This window comes from Strongylocentrotus purpuratus, unplaced genomic scaffold (assembly GCF_000002235.5).
Source record: "Strongylocentrotus purpuratus isolate Spur 01 unplaced genomic scaffold, Spur_5.0 spur5_scaffold_4, whole genome shotgun sequence".
Classification (NCBI taxonomy): Eukaryota; Metazoa; Echinodermata; class Echinoidea; order Camarodonta; family Strongylocentrotidae; genus Strongylocentrotus; species Strongylocentrotus purpuratus.
The window spans coordinates 219,851-244,270 of NW_022145610.1; the positions used below are offsets into that span (position 1 = coordinate 219,851).

At 38.0% G+C, this 24,420-nt stretch overlaps 1 protein-coding gene across 1 annotated transcript in view; it reads right to left on the reverse strand.

Moving 5' to 3' along the window:
* Positions 1 to 4,017: 4,017 nt before the first annotated feature.
* LOC105440441 (cadherin EGF LAG seven-pass G-type receptor 1) overlaps positions 4,018 to 24,420 on the reverse strand; it is a 25,823-nt gene continuing 5,420 nt past the window's right edge. The window contains exons 2-7 of the mRNA XM_011670555.2: positions 9,977 to 11,101; positions 8,069 to 8,704; positions 7,020 to 7,239; positions 6,165 to 6,369; positions 5,040 to 5,161; positions 4,018 to 4,666 (exon numbers count right to left, since the gene is read on the reverse strand). Coding sequence (XP_011668857.2) covers positions 4,477 to 4,666; positions 5,040 to 5,161; positions 6,165 to 6,369; positions 7,020 to 7,239; positions 8,069 to 8,704; positions 9,977 to 11,101 — 2,498 coding nt within the window. The 3' untranslated portion in view covers positions 4,018 to 4,476. The remainder of the gene's footprint in view (positions 4,667 to 5,039; positions 5,162 to 6,164; positions 6,370 to 7,019; positions 7,240 to 8,068; positions 8,705 to 9,976; positions 11,102 to 24,420) is intronic.

A 24,420-nucleotide genomic window follows, 5' to 3' on the forward strand; every position in this document is an offset into this window, starting at 1 on the left:
CGTATCTTTTAATCGTATTGCTTTATTTGTTGTAAATAGTTTACTCGTATAAACTGCTAAATTGATATTATATGAAGGTTTTGTTCTAAAACGCCTCATGTGCTCATTACAATATCATTCACCACACTGTTCGTTGAAAAAAGGATATTATCATAGGTTTAATTTCATAAGAACTGTACGCTCGGTGTTTGTATAATAACTTGCACGTGAACATCAATCATTGATAACATTAGGTATATTATCATGCGTTCAAGGCGCATTTTTGGATGTTATTGTTGCACTGTAAATATTGGCTGAAATTTGTTAATATTTGTCTTTGGTCAGCTGTATAAGTCATTAGCTTATCTTCATTCTTGGACATTCGGGATAATGAAATATTTTGGTTTGGTCTCCGGTCAGACTGATGTCGGACTGGCGTCGCACAGTGGGCCAGGGAGGAACCAAAGTGCGCCAAAACTCATGTTTGGGGATTTATTTTTTATAAATCCAGAGGAAATGTTTGGATTTCCAGGGATTTGCGCTAAAATTTTATTACCAACATTTTCTCTGATGTCTAAGCTTTAAGTTGATACCAGATTTGGCTGCCCGATTCTGCCCGTTATTATGTTAGAGCCGTTTTCCTTGCAACATTGCCCCGAAAATGTGTTTATTTCGGTCCGCGGTGTCAGAATAAGTGTCACGCGCCCCCTCGCGCCGTGATTTATGACCACGAATCCTTCATGATTCAGCCGCGGACCCCCAAAACCCACATTTTCGGGGCAATGTGGCAAGGGAAATCGGCTCTAACATAACAACGGGCAAGATCGGGCAGCCAAATATGGTATCAACTTAAAGCTTAGACATCAGAGGAAATGGTGGTATTAAAATTTAAGCGGTACACTGCGGAGATCTAAACATTTCTTCTGGATTTATAAAAAACATGGATAATTAGTCCATTTTTCAGTGAATTACCCTATAATATATCATGAAGATTGTGTTTCTATTCATTTTAACCCATTCATTCAACGAAATGAACTATCAGGAATATGTGAGAGCAATTTCATATCAATAACTTAAAAACTTCATGTTGAATTGAAAGATTTATAAAATAAGTCACTTTTGCACTAAAACTGTGAATATGTAGGATTTTGCTGTTTGAAGTAGTAAATTTATACCCTTATTGTGCATAACGGAATTAAATATTTCACTGAGGTATTCCTCTATGTATTACCTTTCAACTGGGCAAGAAAAAAATTGAAAAAAAAAATCACCCAAACTTAGTTTTGGCGCACTTTGGTTCCTCCCTGGCCCACTGTGCGTCGGTCTACAGTCGGACTTGCGTCGGTATACGGTCTGCCGTCGGACCGGTGTCGGTCTAAGGTCGGACTGGTGTCGGTCTACCGTCGGACCGGTATCGGTTTACAGTCGGACCGGTGTCGTTCTAAGGTCGGACTGGTGTCGGTCTGCCGTCGGACCGGTATCGGTTTACGGTCAGACCGGTGTCGTTCTAAGGTCGGACTGGTGTCGGTCTGCCGTCGGCCGGTATCGTTTTCCGGTCGGACCGGTGTCGTTCTAAGGTCGAACCGGTGTCGGTCTGCGGTCGGACTAGCGTCTGTAAACGGTCGGACTGGTGTTGGTTTACGGTCGGACCGGTGTCGGTTTACGGTCGGACTGGGTGCGGTCCGCGGTCGGACCGGTGTCGGTCTAAGGCGGACTAGTGTCGGTCGACTTTCGGACTTACGTCGGTCTGCGGTCGGATTGACGTCAGTCTGCGGTCGGACTGGTGTCGGTCTGCGGTCGGACTGGTGTCGGTCTGCGGTCGGACTGGTGTCGAACTCGTTGGTGTGACTGGGGTGGTATTCTTCGTAGTAAATATAAGCTAAAGTGTGAAATCGTACATCGTCAATTTCGGTTTAATTACGGTTATAGTTCCGTCGATAGTAATACATTTTATTCATATTAATCACTTTCTGAATCAATGGATTTTACATTTACATGTTGCTCTTCTACGTGTCCATATCATGTATAGAAGCACTTATGTGATTTCAATGTTGGGGGAGATAAAGATTATGGCGCGAAGGGTACGTAGGCTTGAATATATAGTCCTGAGGGAAGTAGCATTATGTAATATGTAAGATTTCACAAAAAGGGACAGTTGCCATAGAAAAACGACGACGAGTCAACAAATTAAAATGATTTAAATAGTTTTAAAACTGAACCATGTTTTTAGTCAAATTTGAACGGGTTCTTCAATAAATAAACCTCACAAGAGCTGCCGCAGCAAGTTACCGATTGATGTTACCGAACACAATGAAGACAGTTATAAGGAAAGAAATGTTTAAGTCAAGCATATGTACATGTATATTTCACATATTTCACATATTAAGGTATATTTAACAACAATGTATAACAATTCCACTTTTAGTAAACAATGTTATTCATCACAATCGTACATTCACTATTTTGAAATTTAATAAATATTCACCTTTTAACACCATTTACTGTGTGTAAAGTTTGTCTGTTTATTTTGTGGAAGTTTAAATAGTTCACTCTCATCTTGAGTAATTAATCTTTTAAATCTCCCCTTTCTCATTACTTTCATACCTAACTGTATAATGCAATGGATATCAGAACATCTGTATTTTACATAACATCGAACAACACCACTTATTAATGTCAAATTTGACATTCGTCCCATTTACATAAATTTGTTAATATATTACAGCATGAATATAAACACGGCTACGTATCATTTAGACTGATTAATTTATACCAGCATGGTGTATGTTTACAGTTACACAGCTTAGCAAAACTGAACAATGATACAGTAATAATAAGAACGTTTTATTTACCCAGGGTAGCCACTTCAGTTATGAAACTGCTCTTCCAGCGGGCCTTGGTTACATAATAATATGCTGAGCGCTTAGCTAGAAGGCAGAAGGTCCCATTCTTATAAGTCTTTGGTATGACTCGGCCGAGGTTCGAACCCACGACCTCCCGTTCATGAGGCGGGCGCTCTAACCACTGAGCCACCATGCCCGGTTTATAGGAGCGATTAGATGCAAGAGAATAACGTTGTGAAATCCATCAACAAACGGATGATATAATGTTTGTAAATTTACTTCTCACAAGGCACTAAATCGATGAAATAAAAACAGTATCTTGTACCAATGAAAACACTCAGATCGATATAACAAACATATTAGGGTTTAGATGATCATGTTACGGTAAATCAAAATGTCCTTGTCGAGGTTTGTCTTTTGTAAAAGACATAAACTCGACTAGAGATGCGACGGTCGTGGGTTCGAGTGCAGCACATCACGTATACGTTTTAGTAAGACATTAATTATACTTTTGCCACTCTCAACTCAGGTTTAAGTCGTACCAAGAGTAAAAGCAGCCGTGCAACAACATCAAAGCAGGGGGTAAACAATAATGCTGGTGTGCAGCCTCATATAATCAGATGTGCACACTATACAAGTAACCACTACTATTATGATAACTATCAAAACATTCAAGGGCTAAGATTCATGGACCATGGTTTTCTTCTTTATTTTTAAAATGTAAGTCTAATCTAAATTGACTCTAAAATAATGTGATAAGAGAGAGGCTATCACATTTGTTATATCCTTCTCAGCATTCGTATCATAGACGCGTTTAGTCGTGGATATAAGTAGCGCCACATAATCATCTTAATAACTCACTTCCAAGTTATGTTCTTGAAGAACAAATCAATTTGTATAGAAATCACTTTAAGTTTCATCACATCTTCGCTCTTCGTAGTAGAAATTAAGCCAGATGTACCGCTACCGCGATCTGTATTAATGGAAACCCCCCCCCCCCCCCTTGGATTTAAAAAAAAAAAAAAATTATTCCCATGGCTGACCTAAAAAGGTGACCTTACCCCCCCCCCCCCCCCCCCCCACGAAGTGTCCTCTTACCCCCCCCCCCTCCCGCTTATTCAGCGGCTGGCTGAGTCGTTGCGAAATTTTCGGCCCGATTTATAAATGTTAAACGCCCCCCCCCCCCCCCCCCCCTTGAAAAAATCCTGCGTACGCGCCTGGACCGTCGTGAATCGGTTAAGAATCCATGCCTAGAACTTAGCCATTCAGGCTTCATACCACGAAACAACTGAGATGAGATGATGTATTTTCAATTATGATTCATGGTTATGAACAAAAAGACGTAACTGATTAATACCCAATGTTGCTACGTAATTATGCTCAAGGAACCATCTTATTTACTTGTGAAACCACAAGGATATTTAATTTTTGATTATAATTGTAATATATTCACCAATTCGAATCCATCCATTATCCAAAAATATTACCGTTACTATCCTTACGAGCGAACCCTGGGTAAAAAGAGACATACAAATTGAGTGTTTACTCGACTCAGGTTATAACGGCATACACAAATGCCCTCCCTCACAGATTCCTCATCGTCTGATGCCATTGTTATTATGAATCATATCATGTTCGTGTTGTGTTTCCAATTTCACCGATATCTCGATATTGGACATCCTGGCTCCGTGTTGTGATCAAACAAACTTTCTGCAAAGTCCAGCATTCGATTATTAATCATGACATCTTTAATACAACCGATGAAATCTTCATTTAGTATCCGTGTCTCCTGCTGCTGTGCTGGCAAGCTACCTACCAGCAGCGGTGTGTTCACATCCAGGAACCTGTCGATTAAAAACAAAGAAGAAGCCCAGATTATAACATGTATGAAATTCATATACATCTCTCATTATAAGCCACTTACGCACTACATAGAATGAGTATATATGGTAATAATTCATAGTCTCTTTTATACGGCTCAATATACCCTATAGACGTCTCCAACCTCTTTACTCTTAATTCCCTTTCCCTTTCTTTACTCATCATTATTTTGGGGGATTAACGTCTCTTTCCTTTTCCTTGTGTGAAAACTATTAAGATGCTCTTTTAAATTATTTATGTCATTACATAAGTCATGTATCACCTGAGTATTTTGTTAAAATGAAAACAGAAATGGAAGAAAATTAATATTACACGTATTTCGGATTGACCACTTACCATGTTGTTACATCAACAGCCTGTGTAGCAAAGGCTATGCATGGATCATTACTTAGTTCATCATCTTCTGACGAAGAGGGCTCACCTCCGGTCGCGCAGTGATCAAGAAGCACCTCCACAATCTATAAGGAAGGGAATATCATATAAATATATTTATAATACCGGATAGAGCTTGAGGTTTTCATAATTATTCAAAAATTCAAGGTAATATGACGACGGTTATGGAAATGCATTATTTCCTACATTATTTTCTTTCTCCCCCCCCCCCTAATCTATTGCAAACATCTGTTATATATTCTAATGCAGGCCTTCTCAACTGGCGGCGCGCGCGCCACTTGTGGCGCATGCGGTCAGTTGGAGTGGCGCGCGGCTGTTCCAAGAAATTAATACAAAAATAATAAAATTTAAATTTAAAATTAAAGAAAGAAAAATCAAAAAACTATATTCTAAAATTAAAAAAATCAGCAAAATCAAAAGGTCGCAGTCGAAGTAGAGTCCAAAATGTAACCAAGCCATTTTGTTTGTTTGATTTTCACTTGATTTTGACATTTTCCGTCTTTATTGCACCACATTAACTACATATAAATTTACTTCCATTTACCCAGGAATTGTACTAATTATTTCACTTCAATATGAAATTGTGATTGATATTTTATGGAATAGAAGGTGTTAAAAATGCCACATCTTGGCCTTAAAAAAGCCCTAAAATCCACTAGCTTCCAGGGTTTCGCCCCCTGTACCCCACCCGGTATCGGCTACGCTCCCTCGCATCACAGTCACCAAACATACAGGTTGGCACTTCAACCTCAATACATTTTTGTTTTGGCACTTCTAATAAACTAGTTGAGAAGGCCTGTTCTAATGCATGGGCTCGAAAATACACAATATGAATACCTCATCCCTGTTCGTAGTTGGTTGCAAGGTAACATAGCATACATTTCATGGCGTTCAGAGTAACGTAAGTGATTTTTTATATTTTAGCTCGGTGACATTATAGGTGGCTTTACACCCTTATCGCTGTAATCTAGCTCCTATATAAAATTTGACTTAACTTAAATCCCCGTTTCTTGACTGACCAATTATTTCCTCGTTCCTTGCATGTTTGTGAATATCAATATAACTAACCTTATCTCTGTAATCTAGTTTGATGACATGCCAGTTACCATCACTAACACCTCCTCGTACTCCAACCATTACTCTCATGATAAGACGACCCACGGCAAATGAGAAGGCTACCTGCGAACCGATGATCTCCAGCGCTAGAAAGTCATGCTGCTGAGAATAGCGACCAATGTACATGATCATTCCGTCGGTCTGCAAAGTCGAAAAACTGAAGAAAAAACAATGAAAATGGTGAAGACATATACATGATTGGGAACTCCCTTGACTGATAGAGATCATACAGGGGTAATGGTTAGGAACAGGGCGGCAATTTTTTGTCTTATCCATTGGTGACGCCTCGATGAGGCACAGTAGCCTAGCCAGGGGTAATTAAGCATCATTCCCCCCCCCCCCCCCCCCGAGTAAGGAAAAAGTGCATATTGTACTGAGGAAACTTAAGTGTTGTAGCGATTCCTTTCATGGATTAAGATATAACGTCCCTACGCGCTTCCAACGAGCTTTGGAAAGTATTACCCACCTGGTTGGAGTGTGGCAAGTGTAGATTAACATATTGCCGAAGGACGTTAGTGGTGTGGCAGGGATTCAAACCCCGAACCTTGTGGTTCACAGTCCGGAGACTTATCCACTGGACCACAACACCTCAATAGACGTTTTCTCTTTGCTCTTTTCTCGTAATGGAATTAGACAGTGTTTATCATCATTCAGAATTGTTGCAGTGTTTTCCTATTTCTTACATACACGACCTATGGGTGGCAATGATGAAGTCATTTGAGTGATAGGATCATATAAATATGACCTAAGTGTACATTCCTTATGTTTTACACACATGTAATAATTAAGTGATGATTAGGAACTCACTTGAGTGACAGAATCATATATGATCTATGAGTGATAGTCGGGAAGGCCATGTATGCTCCTGTGGGAAAATGTCTAGCTGTCATCTCACACCGAGCACCATCAAACCCGACACGGCAGTAGCACTTGAAGCCTCCATTCCTCTGGTTCTCGCAGACACCATGGTGTTTACATGCTCCATCAAAACATTGACCTCTCTCGAAATCCATCTCACAATTAGTTCCTGTGTACAGTAGAAATATAGCAATGGATGAACATTAAATGTCAAAGTTATTGAAGTTAGTATTTCAAATCCATCTTGGTTGACGTTTCTAATTGTTTTCTCATCATAATAAGTATCACCTAGAGCGTTATCCAAGTATTCGACTCATCTGTAAAGTATTCAGCCCTCACTTGAGTAATTAATTAAATCAATATAATTTGGCTCACAGATATAGACAAAACAAGATAAAACGTTTGGCCTTCTATTCAACACAATGTTTAGAGCTCCTTTCCTTCAAGTGTCGGTCATACTACACAAGTTCATATCAACAAATCATAACACGTCATTGGCAACAGTAATGATTTGATGATCATATAAGAACGATTAAGGAAGCATGTTAGCAACATGACAGAGCAATTGCCTCATAAGTGCTTTATTCGCCATTAGGGACTTTTAGATTTGCACGTCGACACAGTGAACTGCTACGTGTCACGTCCTTTTACGGCACTGTGATGTACCAGTCAACATCCACAGTTTTACATCCTTAGAGCATCATAATTATCACTATAGTACAAAATAGAAGTATTGTGAGAAGATTTTTTTTCTGTCCCTGAGTTACAGATAAATAAGGGTTACAGCAATTAAAAAACAAACAATGTATGTAGGCCTACACAAGCAAGTAACATGCCGCAAAATTTTCTACTATTTAATCGAGATGTATGCCTACTAAACTTATTACATTCTCTCTATTATAGATTCCACAGTTCGTAGTTCGTGATCTTAGTTTATTAGATCATCATTATCTCTTCTTTCTGTGACTATAACTTTTATAAATGTATTGCTAACTCACCAGCGTATCCTAGTGGACAAACACAGACGTATCCATCATCCGTCCTCTCGCAGGTTCCTCCATTAACACAGGGTTTGGAGTGGCAGAAGTCGAGTGGTTCTGAGCAGTTATTATTAGTGTGTGGATCAGGACATTCGCACCACTGTACTACCGATGGATTGATGCCATGAAAGGTTACAGAACTTTTGCTATTCCTTGAGGATACAGACGATCCTCCTGTATGTGTTTTTCTGCTCATACATCTCTGATATCCACCGCATGTCTCGTACAAACACCGATCATCCTCAGCCGGTATAACCAATAGACCACAAAGAAGTTGTAACTGATCACGCTTGAAGAAAATAGTGTTTACGATTTGTCGAGGAGAAAGGAATCCGTTTTCGTTGTTACGTGCCGAGAAAGAAATATTGACAATCGGGTGCCCATCTTCGGTCATTTCCCGGATGTTGAATATGTTGAGTTTATGAGCGTCTAGGAGTTCACTCAACGCCATACGGAGTTTTCCAATACCACCAGACTGAAGGAACTCATCTTGTGTAACACCAGGAATACGGACATTAACACTGTTTGCTATCATTGCTTCAGAGACACTGGTAAGCTCTAGACGACATCGTGCTGTACGACCATGAACACCATCTGGATAACAGAAAAAATCAGATAAGAATGAAGTTTGAAATAGTTATTTGTTCATTTCATTACTAAAATTTACTCTCTCAATTGGCGTAATAGACCGATTTACTAACACATTCAAATTCACGGATGCTTCTTTCCCGGGTACCTAGTGACGAATTATTTCGTTTAACCTGTTATCAATGAATGATCTGCAATACTCGGAATCCAGTCTGCACATATTACTTGTTGCTATATCGGGAAAACCTCGGAGCAGCTTTCAGATCGTCAAGAACAACCTTTGTTAAAAAGTATGCATACAATTATAGAAAACCGGTCTGTTCAAGAAAGGTCTCAAAATGAACGAATATGCTAGACTTTTCAGATTTGTTACTTGCGTCCATTATTAGTCGAGTTCGTGTTACTGTTGCAAAATACCTAATTACTTCATTCAATACATGACTGTTTTTAAAACAAATGCACTCGTCTTTGATGCATTAATCACATTAATTTTTCAATTGGACAATTTTCAGAAGAAAAAAATCAGAATTTTAATTTGCATCGACATAACTATTTATTCGATCGGGAGAGGGGCAAAAGCGTCGATAAACTCCGATATTGATGACCTCTTCCTTTTGTTTTAATGTAACTTTTACTGGATACAAAAAAGAGAAAATTCCAACCTCTGCTGTCATATTATAAACTTTGTGGAAGACTTCCATTTTGCCCAAGTCTAAACAAACACAACCAACTTTCATCACGCATGGCGGCACATTTTGGTGAAACACTTCCAACTTCTTTCATTACAGTCTAATGACCCCTCTAAGAGGGGTGAGATCAATTGATATGATGTACCACTTCTGGATTATACAGTAAACATAAGAAAATGGTTAACCTCTGCACATTTTGGGTATAAACATTTCAATAATTGAACTTTTTATAATTTGATGACAGTCACCCCGTTGCACATACTTATCAATAATGGAGTTAATGACAATGATAATCGACATAATAGTCGACACATTGTATATATTACCACGGCTTCTATATGCGCAGATTTAGCCCTGTATTCATTTAAATATTGTGATTCTATCATGATGTTCATTGGGCAGAACCACACAAATTCGTCTTCTAATTTTAGCAACGAAGCTGAATGAATTTTAATACAGGTTATTCCACCAAATATAAAAAAATAAGGTTTTCATGTATTCAAGTTTTTGTTATCGTAATGTATTTGTGTTCTTCTGCTACATGTATGACTACATTTCATTTAAATCAAATTATGAGCCAGTGACATACCACTGACAAATACAGTCACCTCAGTGCTCCCCTGATTCTCCTCGGAGACCTCTAGGCGATGAACCTTCGGTTTGAACCGAAGAGTTCCTGTTAAACTATCCACTTGCAATAGATCATTCTTTCCGGTCACCTGGCTATCGGTCTGCTGCTGGTCGGCTGCGTCACCAAGGATCACGAAACGGAGTTTGCCTTCGCTATCGATATCACGGGCGGGAATACGCGCAAGTTCCGTACCTGATAGAATATCATCTGGAAGACCATTGTAAAACACCTCAAAGTTTGGTACTTCAGGTGCATTGTCGTTGCGGTCAATGACATGAATGAATACACGGACAGTGGTGAAGAGAGTTCCAGAGTAGGCAGCTACGATCAAGCGAAACTTCTTGACACGTTCATAGTCGATGTGATATCGGTTGTAAAGCTGACCGCTACTAGGTTCCACTTTAATGATACCTCTAGCGCCTTGTAAGATCCTATACCTCACCACTGCGTTCTGTCCTTCATCTATATCACTAGCATTGACTATTGTCTCTCCCGAGATCGATACATTCACATTCTCATACACGTACATTCGAAGAATATCATAGGGAAATCTAGGAGGGTTGTCGTTTACATCTAAGACAGACAGTATTAAATTCGCTTCATCCTGCTCTTCGCCACAGATCGCTACAACATTGAGTTCATACCGCTTGTGATATTCTCTGTCTAAACTTCGGAATACCCACACGCTTCCGGTGGTGACATTAATGCCAAAGAACCCAGACCCATCATCAGGGGTCACATTCCGTAAGGCATACCTGACAGGAAGACCAACCTTAGTATTCCGTACTTTTATAGATGCGTTTATCTCACCTACACTATTTTCCTCTATACTCCCGTTGAACTTTTTTGAAATAAACCTGAATCGACCCACATTGACGACTCGAATTTTGACTTTGCAGACGGCCTTGTTTTTGGGTTGTCTCTTATCTCTGGCATAACCAAGAAAGGTGACTGTGTATGCTCCTGGGGTAAGCGCCCTTGATAGACGCACTTCTCCTGTAGCTTTGTCCACATGGAATGGTATATCCGAAGACTCTTCAGATTTCTTCCTTTGTTTTATGTGATAGATGATATTTGCTGCTTCTGTAACGAAGAGAAAGGCAAAGAATAATTAGCAAAACAAATAACATAAATGAAGTGAAGTCATTGCGTATAGCATGATCTGGTAATTGATGGTTACACTGAAATGACCGTGTTGTTGATAACTTGTGTTCTATCATTTACTCATTATTTACACATCAAAGTAGGGTTCCATACTTGATATGCATACTCCTGTCATCTTGATAACGTGCCGTCACCATGGTTACTGAGTCGAACCCCATACTCACATCCTCTCGCTATACCCTGCACCTGCACTTTCATATACCGAAACACTCTTAACCAGAAGGTTATCATACAAATTGCCATTGCAGCTCTTTTGGGCCAGGGAGGGGGTAAGCGTATAGAGGAAAGCCGCATCATCAAATTAGACCAGGACATATGGATCATATTTATGAAACTTCAAACAGAATGCAGAATACCGGAAGCAATCTAAATGTATTTACACACGGAGGCGGGATACGGGAGTGTGACCTACAGGAATATAATATGTGTGATGATGGTACAGGAGTTGATAGGATCTCCTTGATAGGACTCTCTATATATTGACTAATGATTTACCTGTAGTGTTTTAATTAAATCTGAAAATAAGCCTTCAGGTATGTCATGATTGACCACCCTGAGAAGATTAAGTACGTTCTACAAGTCAAGAGGAATGACGTATGGTAAACCAAATAAAAGGAATTCCCAACTATAATATTAACAATCAAATAACAATTTCAGATGACAGTCATGCTCGTCAAAAGCAATTAGCGATTTACCAATAGCGCAATGCAATAATGTGCATTTATAGCTACAATAGATAACCAGTTCAAGGAGGGTTTCCCCCCCCCCCCCCCCCACATGACCTTCAAATGATGTAACTGTCCCTGTGACGTTATAAAACGTGCGAAAATGCTTCCCCAGTTACCTTATACGAATTATATAAATATTTTATCTTTTATACTTGAATAAGGTTTAAAATTGAACCATCATTTTGACATGAAAAACAAGTAGATGAAGGACTGACATTAATAATCAGGACACTTGGAAGAGTAAGCCCAGGAAGCCTAGACCATCTCAATATTTAAACAAAATCATTTGCGTCAAATGCATGGAACCTAGCGTTGAATAACACGGTAGTCTTCTATCTATTAATAGTATCCGACACATGATGAATGATATTCATCCAATTTCATTTTGCTTTAATAACTTTACCTTGCCAAATACCGAGTTCACATTTCGTCTCATATTTCAATCAGTTATTATACTTTCCGACATGAACGAAAAAAGAGCTGACTTGCGTACAATGCTTGTGGAACCAAGCTAGTTTACACTTGGCATTCTTTGAAATTAATGGTCACGTAGTATAGCATCTAGTTACTCTTTCATTGTATCAGAAAGGGTCATGAACTTGGAATATATGACCCCCAACCTGGATTGATATCATCAATCCCTCGAGAACCGTCAAAGCTTTTTATCATGATCCTCGTGATGGTCTCAGTGGGGACGTTAAAAAGGGAGAAAAATAAATAAAGAGAGTGATATATTGGGAGACGGACAAAGAAAAATGTCAATAAATTGATATGTAGACGGAAACGGATTCAATGAGATTCAAGACTGAAATGTGTATACATGGACAAATATAAGGGGGAAATATAACTAATTACCATGCAATAAGTAGTATTTAGCCTGGGCCAGAGATAAATATAAATAATTGCCATGATAAAAGTATTGTAAAAATATTAATATTTACCCCCCCTCCCACCCCCCCCCCAAAAAAAAAAAGTAAAAACATAGATAAAGGAGACAATGAAAGAGACAACTGGTGAGAGAAATAAGAAACATAGAGAGTAAGAGAAATAGTAAATGACAATTTGCTTACCCGATGCCTACCTACTATATAATGTATATGTGAGCTTCGAAAAGATAAAGTAAAACGCTCACAGCCTTTTAAAAAGATTAAAACAACATAGGCTTTTAAAATCAAAGAGCTGTTTGTTCAATATAACTGCTCCGACTCAATGGAAATTCTTACATCGGAAGACAAATACTTAATGAATTTTACCTGTTTATGACAGTCACTCAATTCACTTCTATCGTAGTACTTACGAGACCGAATCTTTTTTTCTTATCCCTCGTCAAGCTGTATACACATAACATGAAAACATCTAAACATGTACATGCACTGTTCCTCTAAAGATAACATTTGGTATTCCCTTCACGCTTGATATGCCACTGCTAACTATCAATAAAAGAATAGTGGGATGTACCTTGCTTTATTAACGGATGTTATCTCGGGCGTTCTTGAATGCTCTATTTGATACATTACTAAACACTGAATGGTATGCTAAATAGTTTGACCTTAACCCTTAGAATGATAAAGTCTGGTATGGCTTCCTTAAATCATCTTGTTCCTGTGCCGTTTATATCTTAGATATCTTTTTATAATTTGGAATAATGCCCATAATAATGCAACCCGTTCTAGGTGAAATCCGCTAAAATCTCTGTTTTATTATTACAAAAGTCAAAGTGGAAATATAAAGATAAGCCCCGCACGCAAGTGTCGTCCACATTCTTTTGAATCGAATGACAAAAATTCATAACAACAACAACAACATCGACTATCTAGTCTACTGGTAAAAATAACTGAAATTATTAAATGACAAAGTATACAAAATAAACATATTTAAAATAAACAGATAAAATGTGTAACAAATCAGAGGGTCTCTACTCATACGGTAAACCCATTTAGTCATACATAGGATGATAGGACCAATAGCAAGAATTTGATATGAGTAAACTACGCTTGAATAATTAACACTAATACAACAAAGCATCTTATTTTCTATCACATTATATCTTGAAAATAATGTGCTTTGTAGGAACCTTTAAATAGTTTCATTGACCCTAAACTTTTCTTATGTAAAGATCTACAATTTGATTGATATACAACTTGTTGTAGTTCAAAGTGGATCTGCTCGGCTGAAGCAAAGAGACCTCTCCCTGGATGAAGACATTTTTTGATTGGTCCCTCCATCTCCCAGCATGCAACACTTGTATTCACGCTGTGGGTCATGACCAAGCTCTCATAAAGGTCAATGATATCACCCAATGTTCTCTTCTATAATAGGCCCCAGGTTATCGCCTAAACCTTATTGAAATAGACGAATACTCAATTAATTTCCGACTGGCATGCTCTTTAAATAGCATAAAAAAACCAAGTAGCCTAATCTAAACTGCAGGTAACAAGAAATAACAATTTGTGCAATACTCTTCCTCAAATGAACTCCTTAAAATCCACTAATTGCTTGGGAAAGCATGGGGTAATTGCCAGGAGAATAGTTTTTGAGGTAATAGGCCTACTATTAGTGTTCGGTTTGTTCCATGTTAGTTGTCCTCTGGGATATCCTAAAGATCCTATAGAGTGGGATTCACCTCCTCAACATTTCCCAAAAAATGTTACAAACAATATTTGCAAGTTCAGAAGTAAAGACGTAATAGTAATCTACATTATAATGTTTGCGTACATAATAATTATAACTGTATGTGTCTGTATTGGGTTCATGTGGTTTGTATATTTGTAATTGTCTCTGGCTTGTTATCTTGGAGCCAGTGTCTTCTTTTTTTATATATCCGTTGTCTTCTTGTCTCTCACTTTTTACTCTGATCTACACTCCTCCCATTTTATCTCTATCCATTTATCTCTCTCTCTCGCTCTATCTCTCTCTCTCTCTCTCTCTATGTTTCTCCTGTACTTATTCGACACACTTTCTCTTCTGTATACGCTCCTTTCCTCTCTCTCCCCGCTTCTTTTGTAATTTATTCGACTAACTTCTTATCCATAACTACTAGGAGATAGTTGAAGACGAATCCTATCCGCCATGTATGTTCTAGGTTGAGCATACCAGACGAATAACAAGAACCCCATCAGATTTTCATTTTCAATTTGACACGGTTAGTTATTAAGATCCCGACAGTAACGACTATATGTCATGATAAAAAGGGAAATGGGCTACCATTATATTTTGTTTTTCTGAAGGCGTCCCCCCATTCCCCCCCCCCCGACAATTCAAACAGGATATTTCCTTTGGAATTTCAATAGGAAATTCTGTGTATCCGGTAATATATTCGGGATATTTAAGTTCGTATGGACAGCAACCATCTCCATGACTAATTACCCGAGAAGTAGAACTCAACTCTTTCCCAGCGGTATAGTTTTCCTTTTGCCTGAATGAACAAAACATGAAACGTGACAAAATCAACAGTAATAGTACGTAGGCTGTCGACAGTCTGATCTGCTTGCATTCAAGGGAATAGTTTGAGAGATAAATTCCTTTCACTGTGCATGGATAGACTTTCCGCTGCAAGGAATTTGTTTTTTATATTTTGAAAAAATCATGCAAACATTGTTTAGATGAGAAAAGACATACCAGATAGTACTTACTGTTCTAGTCTAGATGATGATCTTTTTGCTTATGGTTCATTATAGGGAGAAAAAATACATTCGCTAAGTACACAACGACGTTTTTGACATCAAATTTTCAAACTTTACTGATCTGAAAAATCTAAAGGATTAAAGGATTAAAGAAGTATACGCGCCCTTTCAAAACTTCTTAAGACGTGTTAACATGTAATTTATTTTGACAAGTGTTAACAAATTAAACGAAAACACCTTCGAGAGTTTGAACGATATGTGGCATTATAATATTGAATTGAACAGGAGCTGTGAGAGTATCCATCAACAATGAAGTGAATGGTATATCAGAGTGATGAACGAGCTCGATACATCTGTTTTATTCCATCTTGCAAGGGCCTGGGTTAAAAGGTGACAATGATCGCAAACGACAGCACATTCTTTTTTCGTTTTAAAAGAAAAAAAACAGTATCAACAGTTTTTTCTCATGTATTGCGAAGGAAGGTATTATGTGGATGAAAGTCCCTTATAACAAAATATCATGAAGTGGTTGTCAAATCAATTTGAAATTTACTGATCAAGACGAGGGATACTGTGAATATTAAAGACCATTTATTTATTTATTTATTTATTTACTTATTTTGTTTTATTTACCCAGGGTAACCCCGTCAGTGAGTAAAACACTGTTATACTCGGGGGCCCTGCAAAAGTACAACACAAATTACAAACATGTAAATGAATACAAAACAACAAATATTACTAAGACATCAGACCTGCACGAAATATTAAACTTTTAAGAAAAAAATAAGAAGAAAAAAAAACAACTATAAGGCTCTCACAATGCCTCCGCTTGCCGGACCCAACTGGACAGCAGTTCACATGATATTTCCATGATATTCACATGATATTTCCATGATATTTCCATATCTGAACACACGTACGTCTTTCCTGTAGTTAAAGACTTAAATTCAAAATCAATTAAGACGCATGCTCCTTATTACCCAGAACTATGTCTCATGATATCTATTTACTCCATCATATTATTTGTAGCAATCCATCTCAATCATGTATCGTAGTATACTAAGGCAATGTTGTATGTAGTGGACGGTATACTATCTAATAATACGTGCTTGGTTGAGGTTTAGTATCAAAACTCAGCTGGGAGACGGTACATAAAGTCATGCAAACTTTCCTTCCATGATAATGATTAGTGATATTATAGTAATAAAAAAACTTAGGATAGCCTATGTCTAGGATTTCATCATCAAACCATCAAGGCATCAACCTACTAAAAGAAGTGATTAATTTGTATTCTTTGTTTTCAAAGAATGGGGGAGTACAAATACATAATATGCTTTCATCAACTAATAAATACGTTATCATGTTAGATAATAACTTGTAACCAATTATTGAAATAACCAATATAAAAATTAATTCCGCGTCACCTCTTTTAGAAGTGGGGCAAGATTGAGAGCTTAGTTTAACATTCCATGTGGATTCAAACTCATTCAAATCGAACAAGGGGAATATTAGACATGAATAATTTATCCACCACACGGTAAAGGAAGTAGAGAATAGACTTGGGAAATGTCATCCAGATGTTATAAAACGATTTAATATGGCAATCACACGCTTAGTGTTCTGGAAGTATGTTCTACACGAGAACAATTCTTCCCATCCGCGATACACACTCCGAGCTTGTCGTTTCCTGTTCTCGATTTTGGAAGAAAATAGAAGAGACAAAAATAGAAAAAATACGTACAGAAAGCAATCAAATGATAATATAACATTGACGGGTTACAAAATTTAACAAAATTTTAGTTGGGTATCAAAAACGATTTGGAGAGAACCAGCATGATAAATCACTTGCCTAAGTCAAATAGTTCACTTAATTAAAAGGGAATTTATTGGGTTTAGATAGAAGCAGAAGAATTGAAAGAAACAGGTGAAACTTTGAGCAAACACCGATTGAAAATAAGAAAGTTAATTTGCAAACACAAATCTAATCAAATATGAAAGCAGGTTATGACCGTTAGGTCACGGCCATACTGGCAGTCAGCACTTACAAACTAATATAAACACGTGACTGGTCGTCACATAAAGAGATTTTATTGGAATCTTTCTCAATTTCATGCATTTATAGCAACCTCCTGTTTCAAGGATGCACCATATCAATATTCTGAAATGAAGCGTCCAAATATTGGTGCCTGGCCCAACACGGCAATGTGCAAAAAGACACGATTAAAGATAAACTTGAGTTCTGGTAAAAAGGGAAAATGAATTCTCACAGAATCTAACAAAACTTACACTGAATGTTCAAGATTACAAATAAATGTCATGTGCCAAACAATTTCGGAAGAAAATGTATACTGGCTGAGTAATGAGCATAGAAAGATAAGGAAATCGGGGTAGTACTAGCCCCGACACCATGTGGGTTGTCCCATATACATCTGTCTGTGTAAGTGATTGTTACTTTACCAAGACTCTGCCAAATTTATGATGATTTTGATGACTCCAGAACCTTGCATTACACATCATTACTTGCATGCTATATGATCAACTTTTCTGATCCATTCCACACCTTTTCTTTCACAATGCAATCGCATTACCAGAGCTCAAGTTTATCTTTAAGACCTGCGTGTGTGTCACTTTCAACGAGCTTTCTATATTCTCGCGGGTAGCTGTCAGCGAAAACTATCTATAGGGGAATATGAATCCGCGATCCGCTTTACAAATACATTCATAGAAAAAACATAGAAGGAAAATCGAATTATCTCATGCGTGTATATTTTGAGTACAAGCAGAACAATATGCGACTATATTTAACACATTTAATTGCAACTTCATCAGTGTCGCTACTATTTTCAGTACTGCTTATTTTCTAGAATAGGCCTGCGTAAATCTTTCTCTTATTAACCCTAGATTTGCTCAAGTTCAGTCAATCTTCCTAATATTCTGAAATTGTCCGAGCGTTGTTAGCAATAAAGTAAGTTAATCACTTACGTCAATATCGGATGATTTAAATACATATCAATAATTATGTGCAAAACATAACGCGCGCATAAGGTGTGTGCGGGGTGGGTGTGTGTGTGGTTGGAATGTGCGTGGGTGAGGGCGTTCGCCCTCAAAAGAGAGAGAGAGAGAGAGAGAATGAGAGAGCTTGATTACTAAAAATAAAATCTGTGACGGTCGAGTATAGGAAATAGATTTGAATGAAATAAAGGTGACAGAGGACACTTCACACCTAGACCCTCATCATGGCTGTTATGTACGGCAAATTGAACGAAAACAAAAGAATAAAGTGTGTCGTATAAACATATCTTGGTAGTTCATTGCCGCCAGGAGAGGCGGGAGACCTTGATGAAGTGTAGACTGAATGAGATGCACTATGATGGGCCACTCTATCCCACAGCTTCTAAGTGGACAATAGCTTTGAAAGCAAGGTTATTTGCCAGAGATTGTGTCAAAACAACGCTGACGTTTATTCTCAATCATAAAATGTCTTCATGCTATCGTTAAAATTCCAACTTCTATCTTTAATATCTGCTTTCAAATTACCCATGTAATAATAGTCAAATTACTACTACATTTATAAGCGTTTTACGTCGTAATTATTATTACCCTGGTCATCACACGCTTCGCTCTCTGAGGAATATTCCAGTCAGGCGCCATTTCACAAGCGCACACTTGCCAATCCAACCACATTAACGTTCGCATCCTACCGCGGGTACCCATTTAACACCTGGGTGGAGAGTGACAAATGTAGATTAATGTCTTGTCAAAGGACGTTAGTGCCGCGGTGGGACTCGATCCGCGAACCATGCGATCCACAGTCCGGTGACATATCCACTAGACTGCGACACCTCCATATCGATGAGATTACCAATGCTTCATAGCTTTCGTCAATGTTAGTAATTTTAGAAAATTGTATCTTCTTGTATAGCCCCCCCCCCTCCCCACCCCCCTCTCTCTCTCTCTCTCTCTCTCTCTCTATCTCTCTCTCTCCCCCCTCTCTCTCTCTCTCTCTCTCTCTCTCTCTCTCTCTCTCTCTCTCTCTCTCTCTCGGTCTCGTTATCACCCTTTTCCAGTTAACATTGCCATTACTTTACACCTTTCACGAAATCTACTTCATCTACAACTACAACCATGAAAGGTTTCCCTTTCAACACATTGTGGCACGGAGATTTTTGTTTAGATTATTTAGCATTTCTCACATTGAGAAGTAAAATATGAAAAGAAGCATCTCTTCCTGCATTTTTAGAGGTGTCGTGGTCGAATGGATATGTCACCGGACTATTGATCCCAAGGTCCGCGGATCGAGTCCCACCGCGGCACTAATGTCCTTTGGCAAGACATTGATCTACATTTTTTAGATGCCCCCCCCCCCCCTTGGCGCTCAAGGGGGTGCGATTCTCAAATTTCCGAGGGCCAAAACAAAATTATTGCTCACTCCCCCCCCCCCCCCCCCCCACCTAAGCGAAATATTGGTCGGCACGATTTTCAATTTCAGCACACTAAATTTCAAATTGATTTCAAATTTGCCCCCCCCCCCCCCCCCAAGAAATCCTGGATCCGCGCCTGAATAGGTACCTGGCAGGAATTCGTTCCTTGAAATGCTAGAGCGCCGTAATGCCAGCCATGCTAAAGCCGGGGTAATAATTTCAAAATTTGGAAGCGCATAGAGACGTTTGTCCTTTTATCCAAAATATCAAAGAATTTCTCTCCCTATCTATCTTTCTATTTTACTATATGTCTGTCTATTAATCTTTCTCTCTCTCTCCTGCTTTCAAGGCTTAACATTAAAGCATTCCCATTAAAATTCAAGTTTATATACGACGTCATACGACTAATGAGCGCCCGCTTTTAGTAACATAATTATGGATTGATATAGCAACAGTTGGACTAATGGTATGCACTGCACATGTGTTTATTTCCTTAATGCTTATCACTTGTTCACGTTAAAACAAAAACATGCATGCACTCAACGAGTTATGAGTACAAATATCGAAAAGTTCAACATAGATGTGTCATGTACATTCCATGCATACCAAAACAAGATATTTCTCAAGGATGAATGTTGACTGGTCTGCGATTTATGTATCCAATAGATAATCAGTTGATACCATCAATTACTAACCGTTCAGTAGCTTACATTAAAATAAGATTATTAATTATCATACGCATGCGGCTGCATACTTTCTCTCTCTCTCGCTCTCTCTCTCTCTCTCTCTCTCTCTCTCTTCTTTCTATCTATCTGTCACACGAACTGTTTTAAATCCAGATGAACTGAACATCCAGACAAACAGAAGCAGTGGAATGTCTTCTGTTCAAGGGCATGCAAGGTCAAAATGAGGCACTAGTCTACAAACAGATCTGAAATACTTGGACGGGAAGGGGTTGGTATAGGAATACATTCTCCACCCTCATGATTCTGATACGACCTTACTTAAAGTATCGCTTGACTTAATCATTATCTAACCACTACACCATCACCATGATCAGCTTAATAACAATAACAACATCAACGACGATGACGAAAAATACAAAATCACTGATTTGGAAATTAAGAAAAAAGTAGCTCATAATAGATTAGATCAGTGGGGAAGGAGTGCGTTTGGAATGTGAATGGATAAAACAAAGACATATCTTACAGCTTAAGACGATGCCCTCATTTACACAAACTATTTGATTCTTTGCAGGAGAGCAGACAGAGTTGGATCTAAATGAGGGTTTAGTCACGTATTCTAGTTTATCTCCCTAGGTGACCATCAGAGGAGAACGTGTGCAAGTATTTTCATCCATTTTTGGTAGCAACTTCTACTCTCAGATAATTATCTTCAAGATGGCAATAACAAAATAATTATTTTCTAGACTGGAAGGAAAGATGGTTTGGGTACGAACAATTAAATCAATCACAAACTGCTATTTTGAGTGGTTTATTTCATGAGATTAAATATTAAGAAAAATAACTGGAACATGAAAAAGTACGGGCCACCCCATACAGAAACATAAGCAACATTGATTAACCTTCAAGTATAGCCTCCACTACTGAATAGAAAGAAAGAAATCCCAGTTGTGTTCCTTAATACAAAACATCTTAATGAAGACAAGTTAGAATAAAGATAACATAAGATGGTTGAAGCCTTCGAGTTATTATTGATGGCGAAGCAGGAAATTAACCAATTTAATTCTTGGCATTAATCATGTCTGATGGAACATAAATATTGTTGCATGGGACTTAATGCATCATCCATGACCCGATTCATGTAGCTACGAAAGTTCAACTTCAGTGGGTGTCCATCAAACTTTGTACGTGAAAACTTTCAAATCAAAACATAGGGATTTCAGTATTTTTCAATATAATACAGCATAATAATATTAAATTCATGAAGGAGCAGACTGGATCGTCCAAAGAAATCTGTATTTAACATTTTCACAAATATTAACGTAGCACACAATTTATTTAAACTCACGTGTGTGTTTTTGCCTACAATACTTTCTGCGCGCTATCGAATAACATCAAGTTTATTTTCAAGTTAAATGTAGTTTTCTTTTAGTTTCAGTGCAATATTGATAATAAGAACTATATTTTAAAGATATTAAATGTGGCTGAATGATAATCATTATATATCATTTTCGAATAAGCTTAGATTATATGGAATCTCCATTGGCACACTGCTAAAACAATAATTAAAGACCTACATTTTATTATCTTAACAAAATAAGTAAAATCGAGGAAGGGCGTATAGTAACTGGGTTTCTTTTCGGGAATCGTTCCTTGCTGTGCACGGTCTTTACCAACTGTTCGTTGTCTACACTCTAGCATAGTCTAGACAATAATAACTTCTTCTCATGATGGATTGACCTACCCAAGCTATGATTGTAATCATGTTCCATTGCCATAGCAACCAAGCAACAACCATTCAATGCTTTCGATGATTCATGTTTATCGCATAATCTAAAGAGCAATCGCATTTTGATCATCAAGTACGATTGCTTATCATACCTGTTCCGGTAAGAATGTTCATTCCTATGTTGAATGGTACTTGATTTAGCCAAAATTTCATCGCATAATACACCTTAATATATCTTTTAACCGGCAAAATCATGGATCCCAAAGAAATGGGAAAAGGGCACTCCTCTGTATGTTATGTAACCTGTTATAAACTATCATTTTAAACATCCTAAAAATCAAAAAAATAATACAACAGCAACATCATTTACCACCGCTTCACTTGAATGCATTACCATCCAGTCTACCTCTCTCTCTCTCTCTCTCTCTCTCTCTCTCTCTCTCTCTCTCTCTCTCTCTTTCTCGTTCTCTTTCTCTATGTCTCTCTTTCTCTCTCTCTCTCTCTCTCTCTACAAATGTGTGATGGTATCGACATGATTTGTTGTCACTTCTATCAATCTTGACACGTGAGTGGATGCTTCCAGCTATGTCACATGACCTCTACTCAAAGTCATGACCTCAAGATATTTTGTAAATCATCTTGATACTTAAGGAGTTAAATGTACATTTTGTGGTAGACACATCTTAGCATGGCAGCAAATCTGCTCCTTACTGTGGTGACGATACCTTACTGACATATACAACGTGGCTGGACGGAATTGTCGAGGTAGTATTTTTTTTGTATGCTAAGAACATGACCGTTTGTCAGCCATGCACCCTTCCTTTAAGTTCCTTAAAGAGTATATTTACTAAGAATTTGGTTGCCTTCACGCAAGCACTATATAGGGGTTCTCAGGCTGCCTGTATTCACTAGACCCAGATATGTGATGTGGTATAATTATTTTAAAAGGGGGGGGGGACACTATTGCGAAACTGGAGACAGGCACGGGATTAAAATGATTTTTATAAGGCACTGGCCGCTGTTCCCTCTCCCTAACTTCGTTATTGATATTCATAATTCATATTTACTATGTCCAGAATGTAATGCCTCTGCTTTCTTGGTTTCTAGCATCATGAAAATCGACAAAATAATTCAATATAATATAAATTTCTCGTTTTCATAAATGATTGGATTCCAATCTTTTTATTGATTACGTTCCAGCACTGCAATAATTTATGTAAGATAATGAATTGGCATGTGGCGCATCAGAAATCAGTGGATTAAGAGAAACCACTTATAACTTGTCCACCTTTTTCTTAAATACGAAACATTGTTTCTACGACCTTTTTTCACGTACTGGAAAATGTTTTTAACAGATGTAAGATGTGGAAATGTAAAAATGTTTGCAATGAAGAAAATAAAATTATCCTGACTCAACACTTCCTTCAGATGCTGATGAAGCAGAGTAATAGGGGTCCCACTTCAAGAAAATATTTTCTTGAAGTGGGACTCCTATAAATCATGAACCCATGAGAATTAATGGAATGAAAATATCATAACATATCAGAACATGAAAACAGGAAACACGGCTGCAACTCCCCTATCTATCTCCTTCTCTCTCTCTCTCTCTATCTCTCTCTCTCTCTTTCTCTGTCTGTTTGTCTGTCTTTCTGTCTCTCTCTCTCTCTCTCTCTCTCTCTCTCTCTTTCTCTGTCTGTTTGTCTGTCTTTCTGTCTTTCTCCTTTTTTTCTTTCACTTCTCCCAACTTCTCTTTACATCTTTATATGTCAGTATAAATTTCTCATCTTGTCTCGCTCTATGTTTACATTATTTATATATCATTCATATAATGGCCTTACAACCTGACTACGCCTGGAGTTTGGAAGCAATTCAAAATGGATTAGACACAGACCTTCAACATTCAAATTATACTTAATTGAGGTCCCGTATTGTCATGTATAAATAACAATGATATCGAAATTGAATGAACCGGGGAATGTACCAGTCGCATGATTGATTACTGAGTTTCTTTCTCCGATTGAAATTCGATACTAATATTCAAATGACAATTCGAG